This window comes from Staurois parvus, unplaced genomic scaffold, assembly GCF_062004578.1.
Source record: "Staurois parvus isolate SC_StPar_1 unplaced genomic scaffold, SC_StPar_1.0 ptg001330l, whole genome shotgun sequence".
Taxonomy (NCBI): domain Eukaryota; kingdom Metazoa; phylum Chordata; class Amphibia; order Anura; family Ranidae; genus Staurois; species Staurois parvus.
Window position 1 is genome coordinate 494,528 of NW_028319126.1, and position 22,249 is coordinate 516,776.

General features: G+C 42.3%; 1 protein-coding gene across 15 annotated transcripts in view; it reads left to right on the plus strand.

The window, feature by feature from the left end:
- Positions 1-22,249, plus strand: part of NRXN3 (neurexin 3) — a 454,309-nt gene that overhangs the window by 360,535 nt on the left and 71,525 nt on the right. For 14 of the 15 annotated variants that reach the window (XR_016308255.1, XR_016308253.1, XR_016308254.1 and 11 more), the window contains 3 exons: positions 2,122-2,199; positions 5,421-5,501; positions 14,476-14,780. Coding sequence is in view for 12 of the 15 variants with exons in the window: in XM_089661377.1 (XP_089517503.1) it covers positions 2,122-2,199; positions 5,421-5,501; positions 14,476-14,780 (464 nt within the window). In the remaining 3 variants the exon portion in view is untranslated. The remainder of the gene's footprint in view (positions 1-2,121; positions 2,200-5,420; positions 5,502-14,475; positions 14,781-22,249) is intronic. The other variant, XM_089661369.1, reaches the window with a different exon arrangement.

Genomic DNA, 22,249 nt, shown 5'->3' on the forward strand with positions numbered 1-22,249 from the left:
GTAGGAATTGTCCTCGGTAGCATCAGTATGTGGTGCGTCAAGTCATTCTCCCGGCTGTCAGTCATCAACCTCTCCCCGCAGTAAGGTCGGCTTCTAGCTGCTTTCTTTCTAAGTGACTTTGACAGTGACTTGCATGCGTCTGTCACAGCATCGTTTTCTAAAAATTCCTGGGGGATAAAGGCAGTGGTCCGGCCTCCGTCACTCTGTAGTCACACAGCTCACAAACAATTGCCCTTGTCTCTTGCTAGTCAAGTAAGGTGACCGGGGGAGCCCTGGGAATTCCAGGTGTGATTTGGTGAATTAGGAGTGCATTTAGTGATGATCAGGTAAATTTGGAGTAGAGACAAGGCCCAGACTGAACACAGAAGCTTCCTATAAAGAGATTATTTCCCTTTTTCAGGTATCAGTCAGTTTGAGAACAGATGTTTTTGTAAAGTCTATTGGAAATTTGTATCAAAGCAGTTGTGGCCCTGTAGGGAATAGACATGTGACTTGATGAAGTTGCCCTGGTTGGCCTCTAGTTGTCCCCATGGCTGGAGAGTGAGATTCTGTTTAGGAGCTGCTTAGGTTTTTAGTGCCAGTCTTGCCTGTGATCGGAGCGAGACACTCTGGTTGAGGTTATATTAGGAAGGTGGGCAGCTTCCTGGGGTTGGTAGCAGTGGTCGCCATGAGGACAGTGGTTACTGGTTTTCTCTGTGAGTGCAGCAGTAAAGACCTGCATGTATTCGGGAAGCCTATATTGTTGGGGTTCCCCTAAGGAGAAAGTTGGAGGTAGCTGGAGGACTTGTATCATGAGACTACTTGCATTCCCTTTCAGGGGGATGCTGGACTCTGGAATACCCCTCTTGTATGTATGGGCCTATTGTCTTGTTTATTCTCTGAGCTCTGTATCTCATATTTGTCTTACTTTCTCTGTGTATTGCTAACATCTTGAGGCTGTCCTGTACCTTGCATTTATTAATTTACTAAAATCTGCAAAAGATAGATCTTGTGTGGGCTGCTCCTTCCTCAAACCTACATGGTGGAAATCTCCTTGCAATGGTCCTTTGCACTGAGGCTTAGGGGTCTGTTGGTGGGCCAGGCCAGTAGCAAGTCTGAATAGAGCTCTGTGATCTCTGTCATGCCAGGCTGGGTCAGTCTCAGGATATTCCCTGCTAGTTGCAGACTTAGAGACTCCAGTGTGCCACGTGGATCACCTGGCCGGGCCTCAACAGATGAAAACGTAGAAGTTACACTACCCCTTTCTCGGTCCCCAACATATGTTTTTCCATGTTACACTACCTCTACCCCACTACACTACAATACTTTCTAAAAAAATACTCTTGAACTTTCCTCCTTCTAGTTTGAGGTCATATGCCCTGTGTTTGACCTCCGGTTCATATTGGAAACTTATTCGCACCCTTCATGTAGTTAAAGATATTTAATCATGCCCTCCTTTCCTTAAAGTGGTCGTAAAGGCTAAAGGTTTTTCACTTTAATGCATTCTTTGCATTAAGGTAAAATACCTTCTATCGTCAGCTCCCAACCCCCCAACCTGAGCCACGCGGAGAAGAGAAGGAGCCTAGAGCACTGGCGGGGGAGCCAAAAAGAGGAGAATTTGGGCTGCTCTTTGCATAACCATTGCACAGAGCAGGTAAATATGGCATGTTTGTTATTTAAAAAAATAACTTATCAATCATTTAAGGTTGTACATATTTATTCCCCAATCTGTAGTACCCTTCTATGTGCTGTGATGTGTTGAAAGGCAGGTGCTTCGATTTACTCTGGGAGAATGGTAACAGACCACGATGCAAACGAACCGCGTGTTATGGCAACCTTGCTTCGATTTGTCCTCAACGCCATGTCAACTCTGCAGTTGATACTTTCATTTTTGATGGACCAATGTTTTTTTCAATGAGATTTTAGGGAATTTTTGCACTAGTTCCAAAAAAAAAAAAATAATAATTTTAATAAACCTATAATAAACACTGCAGACTGCCTGACAACAACATAAAGTGTTAAAATAAAAGTGTAAAACTGCTATAAATATAACATGAGATAATATAAAAGAATAGAACAGATAATTGTTGTGAGGTCAAATCCAATTCTAACCCTTATTAACACTGTCTTTTAAACCTCAAGGGAACACCGAACTCCACCAAAAACCGAAACTGTCCTATAAATTGCCCCGGAACCCGGATGATGGTCAGCAGGATAAAGGTAACTCTGTAACTGGCTGTGTTTCATGCATGTCCCTCCCGCTGCATGCTCATCATGGAATGATACCCAATTGCCAACCGCAGGCATAATTTTTAAAATAACAGTTAAAGGGACTATATAAGTGGCCTCTTAAAAATCAGTCATCGATAATAAACCTTAATACTTTCCAGAAGGTAATGCGGCTGCCATATTTAACGGGGAGTTTAAATGCTGATTAAAGTAACATTTATTGGATAGTCATCGAGGAGCATCGTTTAAATGAATCACCAGGACTTCTCCATAAATCTACAAAACAGGCTCATAACCCGCAATTTCATTATGGAGGAATAAATGTCAGTTACTGTGTTAACCGCGAGATAATTAATTTTCAGCACCGAGCCTGCTCATAAGCAGCAAATGCACAGACCAGTCAGAAAAAGGCGCAGAACTTAAACTTTCAGCCAGTCACAACCTGGCCTGGCGGTTATGTCCCTTTAACACTGAATTGGGTTGCGGAGCAGATGTTTATTGTCGTAGCATGGACTTGTCTTCCATTGATCTGCCTTTGTTTAATGGTGGTTGATGCATGATACCTAAGATACCTTCACAGAGAGGCTGTGCAGATGCGGCATCTGATCATCCATCTTGTGCTGAATTATTAACGGGTTTATTATTAGTGTCTGTGAAAAGACAGCTGCAAGAGGCGTTGGGAAATGTCACGATCAAGTTGTTTAAATAATTCTGCAGATCTGATTTGGAGAAACCTCTGTGTATCGTCTGTGTCTCTGTCTCTAGATAGGTCTAGATCAGTGATTTTCAACTTATGAGCTAAAGGGGGTTTCAAATGGGGGTCTCTAATGTAGGCCCTGACATCATCCAAGGGCCACACAATGTAAAGCTTGAGAGGAATGTCAGACACTGAAGACCTAATAGAGAAATGAGGGTCAGAGAGTGTGAACATGCTATATTTTTGCCTGGATATATGCTGCAGAAGACGATATAAAACTGGGAACATGTTATGAGGTTAGTGGTGCTCAATGCTAATGCCTTAATCAATGTTCCCATTGGAGACTGCTGGGGTCCGAGGGCCATACATCATATACCAAAGGACTGCAAGTTTAGCACCAGGGGTCTAGATTGTCTGCATTGAGCTAGTAGGATGTAAGGCTGTAGTGATGGGAAGACTTGGCTGAGAAGTAGGTGTGTTTTCCCCCTTGAGTGAGTCCGATTAAGATATGTTGAACTGGTGGCCTTTAGTGAAGATACTTCATCATTCACACATTGATCAGAGAAGGTCACTGATACATCCTGGGTATATATAGCTATTTGTTCCCCTTTTCAGACCTGCAATACAGATTCCAGCACCACCTACTTTGCAGTTCTGAGATCTCGTAACTGAATGCCAAGACCCCTTATGCAAGCTGATTTTAGATGATGGGGAAAGGTGTGTCACAATAAACCATGTCTTTTAGATAACCCACACTTCACCATGCAAACAATCAATGAGGCACAATAGTACACTTTGCATGGTACACTTTCTTTAGGCTACAGAAATCTGTCCCTACCTTTGAAAGGGCAAGTTAGTTGAGTTTGCTCCCAAGGCCAAAGGTTTCTATTCTTCCCACTGGGGGGCATCTAAGTATAGCAATATGTTGTTACTAAACCTGGCCATGCATGGGTCAAAATATCCTTGCTGAACTGGCCAGATTTGAATGTACAAAAGTCAGTCTATTGAACGACTTCTGTACAACCACCCTGTCGGGTTTTTTTTCCAAACGTTCAGTGCCACTGGCTATAGGCGGCACCACTGATAATTGTGTTCTGATGGAGGGGAACACAATAGTACAGCAAGAGTGATTCCCCCATCCACCTCAAATGCATTTTTTTTTTCATTCAACCCGCTGGTTACACAAGCATACAAAAAAAGTATAATATATGGCCCGCCTCAGACAAATGATAATTAACATTCTCACAGTTTGGGCTCTAAGTTGCATGTCGTTGTTCAGGACCTGAAAATGAGTGGTTTCCAGTTCAGTGTTTTTTTAGATTTGGCTTTCTGGGGACCACAGGGTCATGCAAAATTTAGGGTTCAGCATCTCTTGTTGTTGCTTAGGTCTGGTTCCCAGGAACAGTCACGGCCTCTTTAAACGCCTTTTTTCCCTGTCTTTCCAAACTGGTTTGCATGAGTCTGCAGAGGATGGGCCAGCTCTGAATTTACTTACTTGGTAAAGTGTATTTGTCGCTCACAGTGTAGCTACTTTGAGCCATTTCCATTGCGGCATCTCCTCTGCTGTGTGTATTTATCAGGATGTTTGTAGGACCAAATTGAAAGGAATGAGGAATTGTGAGTGAATCCAGTAAAGTTCAGAGCTGGTTCTGTTCTGTTCTCATTTCACCGTCCACCCGATGGTAGTTCATTGCCTGAACGTCATGTGACCTTCCTATAACAGGAAACAAGAAGCACCCCGCCGTCATGTGTGTGCACACAGGCACTGTCCTCCTCCCACAATGCTTTGCTATGGGCAGAAATGGCTGGCAGAGGAAGACCGTATTCTGGTTATGCATATTTACAACTCCCTTAATTTTTTTACCTGTGGCAAATGGAGGCAATGGCAGGCTCAACAGAGGAATGTGCCAGGATCAATATACAGCATCAGTCACTTTATTCATTAAATCCATACATTCTGAATGATGTAAAGTGTCCCTGTCACCAACAGCAAGCAGTTTGAAAACACAAGGGAGCATCTGGTTGCCAGGGAGCACGGACACTTTCTTCTTAGATATCCTTGATATGTGAATCTATGTAAATGAAGTTTATTATGTAACCCAATAGTATAAAGTCTAATTTCTTTGCACATGGCCTGCAAACATGATCCCAGTGAAGTGTTGCTGCTGTACATTGCTGACCCAACATTCTGTTGTGCGAGTGAGATTTGTGGTGGAGCCATTTCTACCACGTATGGTATTTACATTGCCTCAGGCCAAAAGATCCCTGTACAGTGGTACCAAGCCCTCACTGTGCTGTGGATCCCTGCCTGCTAATTACCGCTGGTGGATAGGACCCCATTACTCATTTAAAGCAGCAATCCCATCTACACTGCATTTCTCATTTGCAAGCAATGTTTGCTGACTGAGCCTCTGCATTTTCCAAACATCGCCCGTGGTAGGAGGATGGCTTAGATTTCCTCCAGAAATTTGGCGGCAGATGTTTTTTATCCATACCGGGGGTCCCTGTCTTTCAGGGCTCAGTATCTCAGGAATGGAAGATGGCACAAGACTTCTGAATCCTGAGTTCAAGAGAGTGGGAACTGGCGTGGCAAAAGGTACCAAGAACGTGATGTATTCTCAGGGTGGAAAGTTGGGGGTTGCTGCTTTAAAGATCTGTTTTAAATGTATGAAGATGATTGTCTGTGCTGTAGGCAGCCACTGATTGGTGGTCATTCTGTAACCGCATCCTCTTTCTTGGTTATGGAGACCAGATGACTAGTGCACCTAGATTCAGTCCTGAACCCTGTCCTCTCAGTAGATCTTTTCAGAACTAGTTTGGTATTGTAATCAATTCAGGCCTCCCAAATATACAATCTATGCTATGACCATTAAAATGAAAAAGACACGGTTTCCATGTGTTGCTGCCACTGAGCATCCAACACATACAAGGACAGCACAGGAAATGCACAGAGAATATTGTGTGTATGTACAGTATATTTGGAGTACCTCTAGGTCAACCTTTTTCAACCAGGGTTCTTCCAGAGCAGGGTTTCTCAACCAGGGTTCCATGGAATCCTAGAACTCCTCCAGATGTTTCTAGGGGTTCCTTGAACAATGATCAAGTTCTGCCTCTCAGATAAGTTCCCACTGACTCCATTGATCATTCTAGCTATCTGTAAGGGGATACTTTTTCCCAATGACCACAAGTGTAATGAGCATTCTTCCCACTGACTATCAACTAATAGATCATGCATTGTAAATACAGTCATTTTTAGCAAAGGTTCGCTTAGACTGGAAAGTTTGTTCAAGGGTTCTTCTGTGTTGAAAAGGTTGAGAGAGGCTGCTTCAAAGGTTGAGAGGGGTTCCTTAAACAATGTTTAGGTTTTAGATAAGTAGCCAGTCACACCAATTATCTTTTTCGTTAAATATATTTGTAAGGGGGTCATTCTTTATACTGACCAACAATGCAAGGAGAACTCTTCTTATTGATCACCAATGTAAAAGACACTCTTGGGATATTCTTCAAACTCACTTCCAGTGAAAGTAGACCCTTCTTCAAATGGCCACCAGTGGGAATCCATTTCCAGATGACCTCAGGCAGGCTACCCTGACCACCAGTGTAAGGGGGTTTTTCTCCACTGACTACCAGTGCACTACAGGTTTCACCGTCTTAAAAAGTGTTCTTAAACCCACAACTGTAAAATCAGTCTGAATATGCAGCAAAGTATGCTTGTTATACTCACTGTGAAACATAGGGGTTAATCCTCTACATTGTGTAAAAAAAGGCTGTTTGATCCTGTCTTTTCTGAACCTCCCCATCTTCCACAGTCCCCAATCCATCTGCTGATAGTACAGAGCCCTAGGATACAATCTCCACATTCTCCGTTTGTTTTTGTTTTTTTATGGGAGAGTGCAGTGCTTGGCCGGACACTGATAGAAGTCACAAGACTGCTATATACTGCTGATTCGAAAACACCCATTTACTAAAATAATTGCATTTTCTGTGTACTGGACTTGATGTAGTGAATGTAGGTCATGGGTTTAATAACACTTTAATTTAATTTCTGGTAACTATTAATTATTTATGACAAAAAAAATATTTTGTTGTATTGAACATGCCTGGGTGCCAAATACACTACATAATGCCACATTCCTTATTTGTTTATTTATTCTTCTATCTCCCTAATGTACCACAAGCTGTAGATCTAGTAGCCATAGGCAGGAGTTCCCTGGGACCTGAAGATTATTTAAAGGATTCCTCCGTGTTGAATTGGTTGAGAAAAGCTGCTCTAGATGTTACCTCTGTGTCTGAATGCTGAGTGTAGACCTGTTAAATGATTGGACATCAGTAGCACAGAATGATCACCTTTACTAGAACTTATCTGCAGAGAATTGGCCTGGATTAGAAAGAATCGAATTAATGAAGCTGTGCAAAAACCTCTGTGATGTTCACAGAAATCAGATTCCAGCTCTTTTCTACAGCAGGATGAGCAGTGCCAGACACATATGGCTGGTAAGCATGGGAAACACAGGCACTTTCTACATGGCTCTTGCTCAGTCAGCTGATTATAATAAACTGTCTCTGAAAACCATTCTCAGGTGAGCAGTTTGTTTACAGGGTTGTGCAAGCTGTATACTGAATTTTAATGTGGGATTTTGTTCAACAGTAAACATCAATATATTGTCAGGAGTGCTAATGAAAAATTTAGTAGCCCTGACAGAAAGTGAAAATAGTTTTCTCACTGGTTGTTAAACAAAGCATATACTGCAGTTCCGTGGAGAATACTAAAAGAGAAACCAGGTCAGAATGAACAAGGTGCATACTGTCTGATCCTAAATCAGGATCATACTACTTTTAATGCCGTTTATTTATATCCACCCATAGATTGCAGTGTTTGTCTACAGCCTTCCTTTTTCTTTTTGTTTGTTAGTGTTCCAATGGGGGAGATTTACTAAAACTGGTGCACACAGAATCTGGTGCATCTGTGCATAGTAACCAATCAGCTTCTAACTTCAGCATGTTCAATTAAGCTTTGACAATAACCCTCCATTCACATCAAGCCCGACTTTGAAATCGTGTGACTTACAGTGAAGTTGCGCGATTTCAAAGTCGGGGGACCCACCGATTTCCGGTGCGATTTGCAAGACATCTGATATAGATGTCTCTGCAAATCACACCAAAAGTGGTGCATGTATTACTTTTGAAATCAGTGCGGCTCCAACTAAGTTGGAACCGCTCCAATTACGGACAACAGGGTTTCGACTTGGCATGCGATTTGCAAGTCGCAGGGCATGAACCAGGGCTAAAACAAATAAGCTGACTAGTTACTATGCACAGCTGCACCAGATACTGTGAGCACCAGTTTTTGTAAATCTCCTCCAATGTGTCCTTTACATACAGCAAGGATAACAATGCAAAGCGGATGTTTAAGGAACATCAAGAGCTGGGTGAAACCCACATCACTGGCTATAACTTTACCTGTAGCAGTCTCCTGTCTGGCCTTTAGGCCTCATTTATGTTGGGTGATGATGCACTGTTAGATAAGGATTTATGACTCTAGTTTTCCAAAGGCATCAATTAGGTCAGATCAACTGTCTTTATGCCTGAAATCCACAACTGACTTTACTACAGTCTTCTACAGGATCTTCTGTACGAGAAGCAGTAAAACGACTACAAGAAGGTCAAAGAGTCCAAAGTGATGATTTATTAGATAAATCAGTAGAAAAATTCCAACACATTTCAGGGTGGTTCTGAAACTACCTCTTTGTTAGGGCTACAACACAAGTAAGAAAGCATATTTTTTCTTATTTTGTAACCCTGATGGGAAGTGTCCCAACCAGGGTTTATTAAAATTGTTGTATGGAACCCTAGGGTTCCTCCAGAGGTTGCTAGGGGTTCCTTTGCAATGAGCAGCTTTTGCCTCTCAGATAAGTTCCTACTGACACCATTGATCTTTTTAGCTACCTGTAAGGGGGTAATTCTTCCCAATAACCTCAAGGGTAAGGAGCATTCTTCCCACTATCCATCACTCTAATGCAGGGGTCTCCAAACTATGGCCCTCCAGCTGTTGAAGTACTACAAGTCCCATCATGCCTCTGCTTCTGGGAGTCTCTTATGGCTGTCAGAGTCTTGCAAGGCCTCATGGGACTTGCAGTTCCTCAACACCTGGAGGGCCATAGTTTGAAGACCCCTGCTCTAATGTATCATGCGTTGTAGAAATCTTTAGGTTTTCCCCGAGACCTGAAAGTTATTTAAAGGGTTCCTTTGCGTTGAAAGGGTTAAGAAAGGCTGATCTAAACCTCCGAAACACATTTACCTTTCTTTTTTTTTGCCCGAATATATAATACATCACTTTGGAATCTGACCATTCGTGTGGCACTCTTACTGCTTCTTGTATAGGTTGCCTTGTCTCAGTAACCTTCTCCTTGGGATGGGGAAAGCAGCCTCACCTAAGTAAGTCATCTTGATCAATGAGATAGTCTTAGTCTTATAAAGCACTGGATATTATGAATAGAAGATCTAGTGCCTTTTTTGTGTGTACTTCTTCCACAGGACGGTTCCATGGTACCAGATCCTCAGCCTGGGCCACTAAATTGCAGGGCTGGGCATACCATCTGTGTGGAAGGTTCTATTACTGTTTTGTGTTTTCGATCTTAAATATTGCCTCCAATGTTTTGTTATTTCACAGTGTCACTTCTTTCCTTACTACTTCCTGCCATTTTTTTTCCAACGTGCCAAATGTCTCCAGGTTAAATCAGCAGCAAGTGATAACATAAAATGTATTTGGCTGTGCAGGTGCTGGGCACACTGAGGTCAATGCAAGCTATTGATCAGAGTCTGTGTGATGCATGATCTGTTAATGAATCTTGGCCGAAGTGTTATCAAGTTTACAGACAGCGGCGTGGAGTAAATGACTTCTAGATGTTTCCTAGGAGCGAGGTGTACTAATGTCAGCGACATGATTAAGGGGTCAATACCTCAGAGGAGCGCAGCAAAGTGACTGCAGCGACATGTTTAATGGCTCGCTACGTTCGTGGTGGAAAGTGGCCTAATGAGATTGCCGAGATTAATGGCATCTATTGGCTTTAATGACACATTACCTGCAAAACCCAAATTCAATTTTAATATATAATGCCATATTCTCTCGCATGTTTGAATTAGTCCCATTTGTGTGATATCTTGTAGGGGAGAACATTGTAGGGAGAAGACGACAAGGTTGGAATTTTTGTATCTGTTTATACAAAAAAAAATAAAAAATCACTCCCAACTAAGCACCTCCCTATCCAAAATGTCCATGTGGCACAACCCCATTGTCTCAGAAGAGAGATTCTGATGGTGTTGGGTTGTGACATTGCTCATTGTTCTGTTTTGAGAAAAGGATGAACAAGAGGTAATAATATTTAAAGCTAAACTCCAGGCATAAAAGCTGTGTTTTCACAAATACATTATTGAAGAGTATATACAGCCATAGCTGTTTTTTTGTTTTAAGCTTTGGATGGAGTAGGTAAGGGTTAAAACCCGTCGTTTTTTTCTCTATAGTCCAGAACATTTATGAATGAGGTGCTGGATTTGATATATTGGTGGTTCACGGCTAAAGAAAATCATACAGTGCGCAGGTTGTCCGGTGAAGATGCGCTGAATAAAAATGGTGTACTCTTCATCTAAGGAACCCAAAATTTAGGATCCACATGTAAAAAGTCTAATAGGAGCACCAAACCAAAGATCAAAGGGTCCAACATTTTGGTAATTTGAAATCACTGAAGTAGACACCGCAAATTCAACTGCCCCACCACTCTACCTTGTCCAGTCAGAGAATGCTTTGCAATTATTCAGAAAACACAAAGCATTCTTCGAATGACATCTCTGCCAAGCAGCCGACCACATTTCTTCACATTGCAGCAGGCCATCCACTCGGCTCGGGACCCAGAAGCAAGTGGCGATTACTGAAATAGCGGTGTCTAGTTCAGTGATTTTCAGCTTCCATGGGCAATGGTCAGGTATGGTATATGCATTGTTTTAATTTATTACAGGTATTTATATAGCACTGACAATTTACGCAGCACTTTACATCTATACTGTTCATTCACATCAGTCCCTGCCCTCAAGGAGCTTACAATCTGAGGTCCCTAACTCACATTCTTACATACACGTACTAGGGCCAATTTAGACAGCAGACAAGTCACCTAGTAGCATGTCTTTGGTGTGTGGGAGGAAACCAGAGTACTCGGAGGAAACCCACGCAGGGACAGGGAGAACTTGCAAACTGCAGGCAGGTAGTGCCATAGTTAGGATTCCAGCTGATGACTCTAGTGATGGAAGTGCTAACCACTTAGATGCTGTCTAGTTTGGATCAATGTTACTATATAAAAATATACCATGCCTGGAATTCTTCTTTAAGATCTCTCCTTTTCTTCAGGGCTACAAAACAGGCAAAGAAAAGGTTGTAAAAATATAAATTCCTTTACACCGATCAACCACAACATTATGACCACTGACAAGTAAAGTCAATAACATTTGAAAATCTTGTTGCAATGGCATTTGAAAGTGGGTGGAATATATAAGGCAGCAAGTGAACATGTTGTCCTTGAAGTTGATGAAGTGTTGAAAGTGGAAAAATTGGGCAAGAGTAAGAAGTTGAGCAACTTTGACAAGAGCAAGTTGTAATGGTTAGACGACTGGGTCAGAGCAACTCCAAAACTGCAGCTCTTGTGGGATGTTCCCGGTCTGGAATGTTCAGGACCAACCAAAAGTAGATAAGGAAGGAAAACAGTCAAACCGGTGGCAGGTTGGGAGGCCAAAGCTAATTGATGCATGTGGGAAGCAAAGGTTGGCCCGTGTAGTCCAATCCAGTAGAAGAGCTACTGTAGTTCAGATTGCTGAAAAAGATAATTCTGGTTCTGATAGGTGTCAGAAAACACAGTGCATTGCAGTTTATTGTGTATGGGGTTGCGTAGCTGTAGACTGGTCAGGGTACCCATGCTGACCCATGTCCACAGACAAAAGTGCCTATATTGGGCATGTGAGCATCAGAACTGGACCATGGTGCAATGCAAGAAAATGGCCTTGTCTCATGACTTCAAGAATTGTTTGAGGTTCACAATAATGAGTTTGAGGTGCTTACTTGGCCACCACATTTTCCAAATCTCTGTCCAATCGAGCATCTATGGGATGTGCTGGAAAAACAAGTCCAATCAATGGAGGCCCCACATCACAACTTACAGAACTTAAAGGATCTGCTACTGACAGCTTGATGCCAGATACCACAGCATACCTAGCTATCTAGTGGAGTCCATGCCTCGACTGGTTATGGTGGGTGGTCATCATGTTATGGCTGATTGGTATACAGTGCCTAGAAAAAGTATTCATACCTCCTTGAAATTTTCCACATTTTGTCATGTTACAACCAAAAACACAAATGTATTTTATTGGGATTTTATGTGATAATCCAACACAAAGTGGCACATAATTGTGAAGTAGAAAGAAAATGATAAATGGTTTTCAACATTTTTTTACAAATATCTGAAAAGTGTCGCGTGCATTTCTATTCAGCCCCCCAGAGTCAATACTTTGTAGAACCTCCTTTTGCTGCAATTCCAGCTGCATGTCTTTTTGGGGATGTCTCTACAGCTTTGCACATCTAGAGAGTAAAATCTTTGCCCATTTTTCTTTGCTCAAGCTCTGCCAGATTAAATGGAGAGCGTCTGGGAACAGCAATTTTCAGGTCTTGCCACAGATTCTCAATTGGATTTAGGTCTGGACTGTGACTGGGCTATTCTAACACATGAATATGCTTTGATCTAAACCATTCCATTGTAGCTCTGGCTGTATGTTTAGGATTGTTGTCCTGTTGGAAGGTGAACCTCCACCCCAGTCTCAAGTCTTTTGCAGACTCTAACAGGTTTTCTTCTAAGATTGCCCTGTATTTGGCTCCATCCATCTTTCCATCAACTCTGACCAGCTTCCCTGTCCCTGCTGAAGAAAAGCATCCTCACAACATGATGATGCCGCCACCATGTTTCACGGTGGGGATTGTGTGTTCAGGGTCATGTGAAATGTTAGTTTTCTGCCTCACATAGCATTTTGCTTTAAAGCCAAATAGTTACATTTTGGTCTCATTTGACCAGAGCACCTTCTTCCTTATGTTTGCTGTGTGCCCCCCCCCCCCCCCCCCCCATGGCTTCTCACAAACTGCAAATAGGACTTCTAATGGTTTTCAGATATTTATGTGTAAAGTTTTTATAAAAACATTTATCATTTTCCTTCCACTTCACAAGTATGTGCCACTTTGTGTTGGTCTATCACATAAAATCCCAGTAAAATACATGTATGTTTTTGGTTGTAACATGACAAATTGTGAAAAATGTAAAGGGGTATGAATACTTTTTCAAGGCACTATATATTCCTGTATTAATTAGTCAATTCATATTGAAAATCATCAAACTATAAATGTATATCAGTTGCATACGTAATTAAAACAAACCATTTCCTATATATAACTAAATTCATTGTAAACTATTATACCCTGTTCAATTGTAAAAATAGCGACCCTTGGGTCTTTATCTACTAATGTAGGAATTTACAACCATTTCTGTATCTGTCATGTAGTCATGCAGAAAAGGAAGATCTTTAAAGCTCAAAATACGTTAGCTGTTTAAAGTTTCCTTGAAATTAATTAATACTAATATTAAAAGATTTTTTACTCTTTGATTTGGCTCACTCATTAGACCTTTTACTTGTTTATTGTTGCTGTCTGCATCCTGTTGGAGAAATTTTCATTCGTTTCTCTTCTAGAGACATAAGTGAGAGGAAACTTTCAAATCTGGGATATCCCATTTCTTTCTATCTGAAAAATAGAGAGGGTGAACCTACCCAGCGGGGACGTAGACAACAATAAACACTTAGCAGTGCTTCTAGGTCTATCCCACTTTATTCAAACCAAAAATAAACGATTACATCAATAAGTACAAATTTGGACTACACATGCACTTTAAATGCATTTTATTATCCATGCAATAAGTGTAAGCATCTAAATTTGATTTGGTATGAATTTCTTGAAATCCCTTATACAGCATCACTCTGTCTGGGTAAGGGTGGGGCTGGAGTAGGAGCCAATCAGGTGTGTGTTACATGCAGCTATTCTGAAAATGCTCAAAGGAAGAGAGAGCTGAATGAGCAGAGAGCTTACCTCAGTCTCCTGCTGCTCATTTCACTGGACTGGATGAAGAAAAATACCAATCCTTCGGCAGGTAAAACTGCTCCCATATATGCATTTTATTTGTGTTAACTGCTTGATCAGATTCAGCTTTAATTAGTTCAGTGCCTTCTATATTTGAAACAATATTTTGGCTTTTTTGATAAATTGCATTTTGTGTTTAGCTTCTCTATCAGCAAATGTCTGGCTCACTAGATAACCACCAGGGAGAGATGGGATTATGTAAAGTAGATTGTTGTGTGCTTGGCAGACGTTGGTTTTCTGAGACTCAACCCAATATCTGGTTGCCCAGTTATAGCCAGAATATCTAGTCTTTTTATGTTGGCAGAACAAACATGAATCATCTAATTTTTCTTCCTGCACTGTGTTTCTTTAGGACGACCATTGACAATCTTCAACACCCAAGCAACGATAACAATTGGCGGAAAGGACAGGGGAAGGCCATTCCAAGGACAGCTTTCAGGCATCTATTACAACGGCCTTAAGGTTCTGAACATGGCTGCTGAGCACAATCCCCACATCAACATCAGCGGCAGTGTGAGGCTGGTGGGAGAGGTTCCATCTATCGGGACGACGCCAACCACTTCTATGCCTCCAGAACTGTCCACCACTATTATGGAGACCACAACAACGTTGGCAACTACCACAACGAGAAGGAACCGGTCGTCTCCAGGATCCATGGTAAGTTCCAGATCTGCCTTGCTCTCACTAAATTGTAGAACAGCTGCTAAATGACCACGGAAAGGCCAAGGCTTGCTGCTTTGAAGAGATGTAATTGAAAAGGCTGTTTAGCTGAGCCGTCTGCAGCCATTACGGTACTGGCATAAATATCTTTCTAGACAATGGCCTCTCCAAATGCCGCATATTACATGGCTCGTCTCTAAATGCTGCATTTATGTTGTCTTCCTATGGTCTTGTATAATTTGCCTGATAGTTAGTATTTGGGAATAGCTAGCAGTAATTACATTCAACTGTGCTTGTTCTGTAATGTTGAAGACCACTTAAGTTCTAATAAGTGTCTAATGGGTTTCAGGAAAGTGTCCCAGCATTTATGTCAACACAGGTAGCATAGACGATTTAATCCAATTACCATGGAATGTGTCAAGGCAGATGTTGATTGTCTAAGAACAGGATGGGAGGTGTGAAAGTTCTGGAACCAATCTGTCCTAGTTCCATTCTTAATGTCTGCATATCATTCAGTTCACAGAGCTGAAGGTGTGGACAATCAACATCTGCCTTTACACATTCCATGGTAATTGGATTAAGGCGTCTGTGCTACCTTTGTGCATATACATGCAGGGGTATGTTCCTGACACTGTAGAGCTGGCTATGCTAAGCTACAAAATGTCTTCAACATTCGAGAACATATCTAGTTAAAGGATAAGTTCACCTTTGAAACATGTTACATGTTCCACCCATTTTTAGAGTGGAACATGTAACATGCTCTAGCATCTGCAGCCTCTCTTACCCCCCTACTCCCTGATCCCTCTCCCTATGACAGTGGGAGGAAGATCTTCTCCCTGCAGCTGCTGTCACTATTCAAAAACAGCGTGGCCATGCGGGGTTCTGTCCACACAGGAATTTATTAAATTTCCTGTGAATAAATGCTTATAAGTACCATTGCAGCTGACAGCTTGTAATTCTCAATGAGGGCGCTGGTGAGCGCTCTCCTAGTTCATTGATTCTTCCTGCTCTCAAAAAAACTGCCTTGCTCATAGGAGATACGGGCAGACAGCTACCTTGAGAGTCTGCAGGAGCCTGAAATTACACCCACCATCTGTAGATCACGGGTACATGCTCTGCAGGCTTCTTAAAATAAATAAATAAATGCACTTTTTTTTTAACATGGGAAAAAAGTGCTTTTTTATTTCGCTCAAAAGGTGAACTTCTCTTTTTAAATGTGGCTGACTACTGCTAGTTAGTGCTGACCTGGCTAAATTAGTCCTTGAGAATATTTTGGTTCCTTATTGTTATCAGTAGTTCCACACAAAGTTCCTGACTTCAGTCTAATAAGTAACTTGTTTAGTTGGAAGTGATTCTTAATGGGATAAAATGTTGAGCTGTATTATGTAGCAGCCTCTCGCCACAGGACTCCGATTTCTCATGTGTTTCCCTCATTTTACATTGCTCCAAGTAGGTAACTGACAAATCATGGGATTGTAGTCACATAGGAAATGATGGAATTTTAGAGCTAGACAGACCTGCTATGGGTGCCAGCATCTAGTAATACTACTGACAGTAATTATGCAATAACATACTTAGCATTTTATATGTATGTATGCATGCAAAAAGGAAAAATAAAGTAGAGCTGCACACTGCTTCCCATTCAACAGAGCCTCCCCACTCATGTACTCCCTGTGATGCTTTTCACCCCCTAACACTATGCAATTAAACCCCTGCGTGGTAAGCACTAGAATTGCATGCATGCTGTAAGTGGAGGTGATTGAACCCTCATTGCCGGCACCCCCCGTTGGAAGTGGCGCAGGACCTGGGAGCTGTGGTGGGAACATGTTTGTGAGCCCCGTGTTTTGAAAGTGTATGAAATAAGTTATCTGTGTTTCTGGCACCAACCAATTGGATTCTTGTGTTCATTTTTTAACCTGTACTGTAAATGTGAAAGGGAGCGTTCACTTAGGTTGCTGTGCATAAGTCCGCCATCTTCTCCTTCAGACACTTCTATCCTGTAGAGATTTGTAATTTCTAAAGTTAAATGTAAATTAATCAGTGTGCCAGATGTGCACGGTCTGGCAGGCTAAGTATGACGCTCCAGTCACGGCGTTTCACTTTGTAGTACGAAATATCTATATTCATGGTGAGGCTTCGGGCTTGGAAGGCCCATGGGGTATTAGAAAGTGAATATTCATTCTATTTTGAGCAATTCAGAGGAAATCTGTTTTTGACGCTCAGATATTAAAGAACAGACGTATTTTGTCAAGATGTACATTAAAGACGACTTCAACACGGGGTGTCTGTGATGCAGTTCTGTAAATACTGGCATTAAATCAGTTTCACATTTCTGTGCGGCGCTATAGAAGTCACACAGGAGCCAGCAGTCAATTTATGTAAACGGTACCAAATAATCTGTGTTTTGTCTGTAAATAATAGCAATAACATGTGAAACGATACCATTGCTGCACTGCGCAGAACATTTTTTTTTCTGTCATCTTCTACCAACTGTTACTCTGGTTCGGTTTGTGATTGAGGTAATACACAGCAAGACTATACACTATGTGCTGCAGGCTGGCTGGAGTATTCAGAGCAGTATAACAATTGGTGAGGTCATGTAGATAGTTGGAAGCGGGATGGGGGGATCACTAGTGCCAGGCAGAGCTTTGGAAGAGACATTGGGGCCAGGCATATCGTTGGGAGCTTGGTAGGCATCTATGGAGCCAAGCAGAATGCTGGGAGCCAGACAGGGGTTTGTGGGGCTGTGTAAGAGCTTTGGAAGTTGGATGGGGGTCAGTGGGATCGGGCAGAGTGTTGGGAGTCAGAATGTGTTTGTTTGGGCCAGCCAGAGCATGGCAGCTGGATGGGGGTTTGCAGGGCTGTGGTTTGGTGTGGCTAGGCAGGGCTTTATAAGCAGGATAGGGTTAAGTAGGGCTGTGAAGATCATTGGCAACGGGCTGGGGATTGGGGGAGCCAGGCAAAGTGTAGGAAGTCATATGTGGGTTGGAGAGGCTGTGCGGAGGGGGATGGCAGTCATGAGGCCATGCCGAGCATTGATATCAGAATGGAGGTCAGAGAGGCCAGAGAAAGGGTTGGGAGCCATTTGGGGATCAGTAAGGCTGTACTGTGTTGGAGTCATATAAGGGTTGCTGGGGTGTGCAGAATGTTTTGAGTGGGATGGCTGAGAAGAGTGATATCAGTGAAATCAGGTATGCCTGTGCAGATTGTTGGGAGCCAGGTGGGAATGGATTGGAGGCATGGCAGATTGTTGGAACCAAATGGGGCCGCACACAACATTCGGAACAGGATGGATTAATTGCAGAATGACGGTTGGTAGAATTGGGCTGAGCATTGCACATTAAATCTAGGGCTGACTTGCATTCATACTGCATCGCATACCACCTGCAAATGCTCCGTATCCCAGCTCTGCTATAATTACTCTTATTCAATTAAAAGTTAGATTTATACTCTGCGCTCCAGCAGAACGCGCTCCGCCAGTCCCTCTCGGTGTTCAATAAAGCCGGCTAGGCGAGCCTGTAATTGACTTCTACTGCAAGTCTTTCAGAGAGCAAGATTAAATAAAACACATCTATGTCAGGAGAGCCTCTTCCTCCAGGGTTATTGATGAGGGACTCCTTGTGTTCTGTCTGTAACTACCTCTCCTTTCAAACCCAGCATGATGTCCATATGTGTGCTAATGATATGTTTGATATCATTAGTATTGGACCCCCGCTGTGTTTGAGCCACAGGTTAGGAAGATAAGAGGAGGCTATCCCTCCTATAAGTGGTAATGTGAAAATGTGGGAATATCCTGAGCTCACTAAAGGGGGTGATCTTGCGGGCCTGACTCCTGTGTTGGCTGTGCTCTGCACCAGGGTAGGGATGTGCTGGGCTGACATTATGATGGCTAGTAAAGGGTGTACCTTCCAAAAGAGCTCCACCTGTGTTACTGGTTGAGGCTCCCCAGGAAAGATTGAGGTGCACTTGTGAGCAGCCATCCATACTGATAAGTGGTAGGAGCTATATATGTTTGCAGCATGGCTTTAGTGTAGCAGCCTTTGACTGTTCTAGAGGAGTAATGCAGAATTATAGGACTATACAACACTTGATGCAGATTGTGATATGTCAGATATGGCTGGTCATGTGACACTTCTTGCGTATGGCTGTTAATGACACTGCAGTTCATATGCCATTCCATACAACTCTGTGACATGCCTGTGTGCCAAACGTCCTACATTTCCTGATATCACTAGCGGCTGATAGCCATGCATTAGTTCTACCCTGTGCACACTTGTAGAGAAACAACTATATTCATGGCTGATTGTTGACGCTTTAATAGTGCCAGAGAGTTGAGAGACTCCAAAATGCCCATTATGAATCATTTGCCAAATGCTCTGTACCATACCTAATATTTAAAGGTGACTCCAAACTGCTCCATGCAGGGTGAGACATCAGATCCAGTGTGACAATGTCAGATGATATGGACATATTTGTGTGGTTACCAAAAGCAGACGATTCTCTCAACTAAATCTGTTCCCACAGATCAAATAATCAATCTGTAGAATTACAAAATCAATCGACTCAACAGATTCTGTGCTGCCAATAATGCTTCAACATCTTTAAATGTCTTTCATAAGTCAAGGTTAGCGACAGATGGGAGCGGGCGGCGTTCCTCCATCTGCAGGAAGAGAAAAGAGGAAGTGACACTCTACTCACTGCCGTAAGCACACATTATGTGCATGACTCCTTGGCAAATTGATCAGTGGAAGTTGGTTTCTTCTTGCAACACATCCATTTCTTATATCCGACAGGTCTATACAAGAGGCTAGTCTGTAATAGCGTGGGTGCTATACTCGTAGCTCACTTATCTGAGCATAGCAAATCTCCCTATTATAAACCAGTCAGTCCTCACCCCAGGATTTAGTTGCTTCCCCAATATACGCACAGTATACACTATCTTGCCTAAATTATTGGGACACCCCTCCAAATCATTGGATTCAGGTGTTCCAATCATCTCCATGGCCACAGCTGTATATAATCAAGCCCCTAGGCATGCAGACTGCTTCTATAAACATTTGTGAAAGATGGGTCGCTCTCAGAAGCTCAGTGACTCCAAGCGTGGTCCCGTGATAGGTTGCCACCTGTGCAATAAGTCCACCCGTGACATTTCCTTGCTACTAAATATTTCAAGCTGTTATAGCTGCATAGGGTGGGCCAACTCAATATTGAACCCAATGGACTAAGACTGGGATGCCATTAAATTTCATGTGCGTGTAAAGGCAGGCGCCCCACTACTTTGGGCAATATAGTGTATTTTTCATATAGGTTACTGAATAGGAAGGAGGGAGCCTTAATGTCTTCTGTGTGCCTGTATTACAATATATGGGATGGAGTTCCCTTTATTTCCATGGTTGAGAATGCTCTCTGACCTTCTGCAGGACCTAAGCTTCTATCTTCAACCGGTTAGGGAAGAGGCTAAATTTCTATTTCCTTTAAGGCTCAGAATGCCTCTGTAGGGCTTAAGCCTAGTACACAGGATGAGAAAATCGGACAAAAAAATACCACTTTCATCACGATCATCCAATAATCTGCTCATTCGTGCACAGCATTCGAGATTTCATGTAAAATTATTTGAAGGGACAAGCACGAAATTTGTTTTCTTACGATAACAGAACGAATGTTTTTTGTTTTAGTAAAAAAAAAAAAAAAAAAAGCATGACTAAGACAAGGCATGCTCGGAAACAAAAGAATACAGTACAATATATCACTTTCGAAGTTGTATTCTGTCTTACAAGATAGTAACCCATTTGTTTTCGATATGAGACTATCATGCAAAAAAAAAAACGGACGTTTGCTCATCCAATATTCTATTTCCTGCAGGTCATGGAATGTCTCCCCAGATCACTTAACAAGTACAACGAAAGTACTGAGTTCCATTATCCTGCAGAATTCAGAATGCTTTCCCTGGCCTTTGTACAACCTAGACTCTTATTTTTCTGCAGGTTATGGAATGCCTTTCCTGAACACGGAATGCCTCACCTGGTCAGAGAAGGGAATGAGTTCCTGGGGTTGAATTACTAAAACTGGAGAGTGCAAAATCTGGTGCAGCTCTGCACAGAAACTAATCCGCTTCCAGGTTTTTTTTTTTGTTTTTTTGTCAAAGCTTAATTGAACAAGCTAAAGTTGTCAGCTGACTGGCTACCGTGCACAGCTGCGCCAGCTTTTGCACTTTTCAGTTTTAGTAAATCAACTCCATGGGGTTTATTTACTAAAGCTGGAGAGTGCAAAATTGGGCTCACTTCTGCATAGAAGCCAATCAGCTGCCAAAACGTAATTGAACAAGCTACTGTTAGAAGCTGATTGGTTTCTATGCAGAAGTAAGCCTGATTTTGCACTCTCCAGCTTTAGTAAACACCCCCCCCCCCCCTTTCTCTGCCTCTGTATACATACAGAAAAGGAAAGGTGCTCTTGTTACCTACAGGACTCAGGAGTTTAGGCTCTACAAAGTCCGGAGAGGCATTCTATTTGGTTCAGTACTTGGTTAGGGGGCTCTCCTGAAGAGAAAACCCCCTAGGGATCAGGGGAGGAAGGAACCAAAAGGCCACACATCCTTCAGGTAGCAGAATGACTCACCTGGTCTCGGTGTACAAATAACAGGGCTCTGAAAGCCTCTTCCAGGTTCTGTAGAGCCTAAACTCCTATCTTCTGCAGATTACGGAATGCCTTTTCTGAGCTTTGTGAATATACAGAAAATTGACTATGTTCTATCTCCCCCATGGCTCCAAATGTCTATCCTATAGGCTCTAAGAACCTCACTGCCCAAGCTGTGCAATACCTGTTCCAGGCTGTGTGTGCGGACAGAGAAGGGACTGACCTCTACTAGATTCCAGAATGATTCTCCTGGTCCCATATGTGGACAGAGACTTTTCCCTGTGTGCTGATGATTTAATAAAGTATTTAAGGGCCGCTCGTAGAGAGGTTTTGCTCGCTGTGCCCTGTGTCTGCACAAAACAAACAGCCTCATCTTCAGCGATATTAAAGTCATAATTCCTGAGTTCATCCTCCTGCTGAAGAGCAGATAATAGGCAGCGTCTTCATTCAGGAGCCGCAGACGGTGAATAAGTGTGCAAAGGTGTAGTCTTATATAGTTTCTTGTGATGGGGTTATATAACCAGGCCCCTCCTGTTTGACTGACCCTTCACACAAAGAATAATTAATGTCTGTAGCAGAGAATCATTATTTGTATTAAACGATGCTTGTATGGCAGATGTTGTTGCTCCAGCTACCCTTTCTTAATTTAAGTGCATTTTTTAAATCGAGTATACATAGCTCCATTAAAGGTTTATACCAGGAATGGTGTGTCAGGCTGTAGGATGTGAATTATGGTGGCACTAGAGCGTCTCTGAAAATACAAAATGCAAGATGCTTAATATATAACCAAGAGCCATATTGTGCTCCAGCCATAAACAACCAATCAGAACTCT